We start from the raw sequence: 2,758 nt of genomic DNA, 5'->3' as shown, positions 1-2,758 counted from the left end.
AAAAAAACAGAGCAATTCATACGTATTCTTGAGAAAAAAACAGAGCAATTCATACGTATTCTTGAGAAAAAAACAGAGCAATTCATACGTATTCTTGAGAAAAAAACAGAGCAATTCATACGTATTCTTGAGAAAAAAACAGAGCAATTCATACGTATTCTTGAGAAAAACAGAGCAATTCATACATATTCGGAAGAAAAACAGAGCAATTCATAAGGAAAATCAATATAACGCCAGTTCAAACTCTGAAACTGTTAATTATCGTTAGATGAAAAGGGTTATGTTGATAGATAATGGTAACCTCAGAACGTGCTCTATGGAGGTCTTGTTCAAGCTGAGAGAGCTTGATTCTACTGGACTCTAGCTGCTGAATATAAGCCTGGTCATATAAAAATATCAGAAATTTGGAAGTGGGTATCTCAAATTCTTCAATGAGCTAACAAATCTCTCAAAGAAAACTTCTGGGTATGAAACATAATCACTCATTACTCAAACCTTCTTCCTCAGACGGCTCTTTTTTGCAGCTACTCTGTTTTGAGCCAATCGTCTCAGTGTCTACAAAAGTCCATTTTTTCCCTCAAATTTTCAGACTTCAGCAAAGAAAAACAAATTTATGAAGACATAATAATAGAACCTTGGCATCAAGCTGCCTCTGTGACGTTGAATTTGCTCCTTTTCTCTGTGATTGATTCTGGTTTGACGATGGCTCTGTTTTGAAAACATGATGATTTTAAGAACAAGGCGTTGTGGTTATTGGCCAAGAAGGGAACATATCAACAAAATATGCAATGAAATTAGTACAGAGCTGAAACAGAGTAGGATAAGAATGAAAATTATTACGTGAAGATTGGAGTTCGTCGTTTTGAAGCTCAACTCTCTGTAAAACTATGGCTTCTTCGAGCTCTTCAAAATCAAAGCTTGACCCTTCTGGATTTCTGTACAAAGAAATATGAACGTTTGAGCATAAAAGAAGTTGATAATCAATGGAAGCTTCAAATTCATACTCACATGAAAGACGAGAGATTCGCCATGGCTGCCGAGCTTGGTTTACGCCATTTTTGAGCTTTGGAGAAACAGAGGAGAATTTGAAGGAGAACTTACAGGGCCGCCCTGTCTCTTTCTTGAGATATATATATATATATATGGATTAATTTATTTGAAATAATTAAAATTAATGGTGGAATTGGAAGTTTGATTTCTCTGCTTCGCGGCGAAGAAACCTGGATTTACCATAACTTCTGTCTCTGTTTATCTCCAAAGGGATGTGGGTGTTTTGTTGAAACTCATCACAAGCCCGACCAAAATTACTATTTTAGCCTTCATGTGTTACCAACAACTACTATTCTTTTGTCTACCTTTATTCGTTTTTAAACGATGCTAACATAATCGATAGTTAGAAATATATATATATATATAGTCGAGTAAAACTTAGAATCCAAATTCAATATCTGATGGCTACAATTTCCTCTACGGGTCATGCTACCTGCTCATTGCATCTTAAGAGTAAAGACTAACCTTGCAGATAAACACGAGTCCTTCTAGCATGGTTTGTCCTTCCTTACATACGACTCATGAAAATTCTCAGGAGGTTACCCAATATAGAGTTGCTTCTGAGTAAAACATGTTTTACCATGAAGTTTATATGATAGTCATCCCATCCTTAGGATGGCTCTTCTTTGAACGCGGTATTGGCTCATTCATGTACTCTTTTTTTACTCGAATGTCACATGTTCTAAAATTTATGTGTCAAGGGAAAATCGAATAATTGAATTAAGTTTGTCTATGTTATATAGAAACGTCGAGCGACATGTTAATTCAAATGTCATCCGTTTTAGATTAAATATCAGTAGAATTTATTACTTCTAATGGAAAAAAATACTTGGCTCCTATTATGGTTCATCTTTTAAAATATGCTTTTAAAATCAAATATAACTTTTTTTATTATTATTATTTCTTAATTGTTTTCTAATTTAAGATTCAAAACTATTTTTATTTAATTTTTTATTTAATAAACAAAGAGGGTGGAAATAGGGTGTTGGGGTTTAGGGCAAAGGTATGTTATGGGTTTTGGTTGTTTTATAAAAGATACCAAAAAGTCATTGCTTCCTCTATTATGGATGAAAGCACCACACCAAAAAGCCATCCCTCTTCTTCTTCTTCTTTTTCAAATTATAGTAATAATAATCAAAATCATATTTTGAGCGTAACGGTGGAGACAGTTATTTTCTAAATAGAATTAGAGACGGTATTATATGCATGGCGTAATCTTTTGTAAACGATGTCATAGACTTATACGTTTGTAACATAAGATCTACAAAATAAAAATGCATCTATAGTAGCGTCTCTGATGATATTGCCGAACACTCGGAAGAAAGAGTGACCGTTGTAGCATCATGATAAACATGATGATCATTTTTCTTTTCATAACGTATGTGTCCGTACTCATCATAAGAGAAAGTATCCCGATGCACGTGAAAATACATTTATGCATGAGATCTCAACATACATAAAATAACTCTTCCAACCATGGCGATAGAAGAGTCACTTCTTGGTTGCCTTAGGCCAAAGCTACTACGACTTCTTGATACTAGTTATATTTCATAACGAAGTTATATTTCATCCTATAGTTCGTAATTTTATGTCATATAAATCATCCTACATACATATGCATTTAAGGGACATAGCGTAACAATTTGTACTTTTAACATACATCTCATGACATACGGTTCATATAGCAAGTACTTCAACATTTACACAA

The 2,758-nt window shown here is 33.8% G+C and overlaps 1 protein-coding gene across 2 annotated transcripts in view; it reads right to left on the bottom strand.

The window, feature by feature from the left end:
- LOC111433991 (transcription factor TGA9-like) overlaps window positions 1-1,133 on the bottom strand; it is a 4,544-nt gene extending 3,411 nt beyond the window's left edge. For both annotated transcript variants that reach the window (XM_023071280.1, XM_023071281.1), the window contains exons 1-5: window positions 1,009-1,133; window positions 841-935; window positions 635-708; window positions 496-555; window positions 302-379 (exon numbers count right to left, since the gene is read on the bottom strand). In XM_023071280.1, coding sequence (XP_022927048.1) covers window positions 302-379; window positions 496-555; window positions 635-708; window positions 841-935; window positions 1,009-1,031 — 330 coding nt within the window. In that variant the 5' untranslated portion in view covers window positions 1,032-1,133. The remainder of the gene's footprint in view (window positions 1-301; window positions 380-495; window positions 556-634; window positions 709-840; window positions 936-1,008) is intronic.
- Window positions 1,134-2,758: the final 1,625 nt, after the last annotated feature.

The sequence above is a fragment of the Cucurbita moschata genome, unplaced genomic scaffold, assembly GCF_002738365.1.
Source record: "Cucurbita moschata cultivar Rifu unplaced genomic scaffold, Cmos_1.0 Cmo_Scf00044, whole genome shotgun sequence".
Lineage (NCBI taxonomy): Eukaryota > Viridiplantae > Streptophyta > Magnoliopsida > Cucurbitales > Cucurbitaceae > Cucurbita > Cucurbita moschata.
Note: the sequence above shows the minus strand (reverse complement) of the source record. Positions and strands in the feature narration are given on the sequence as shown.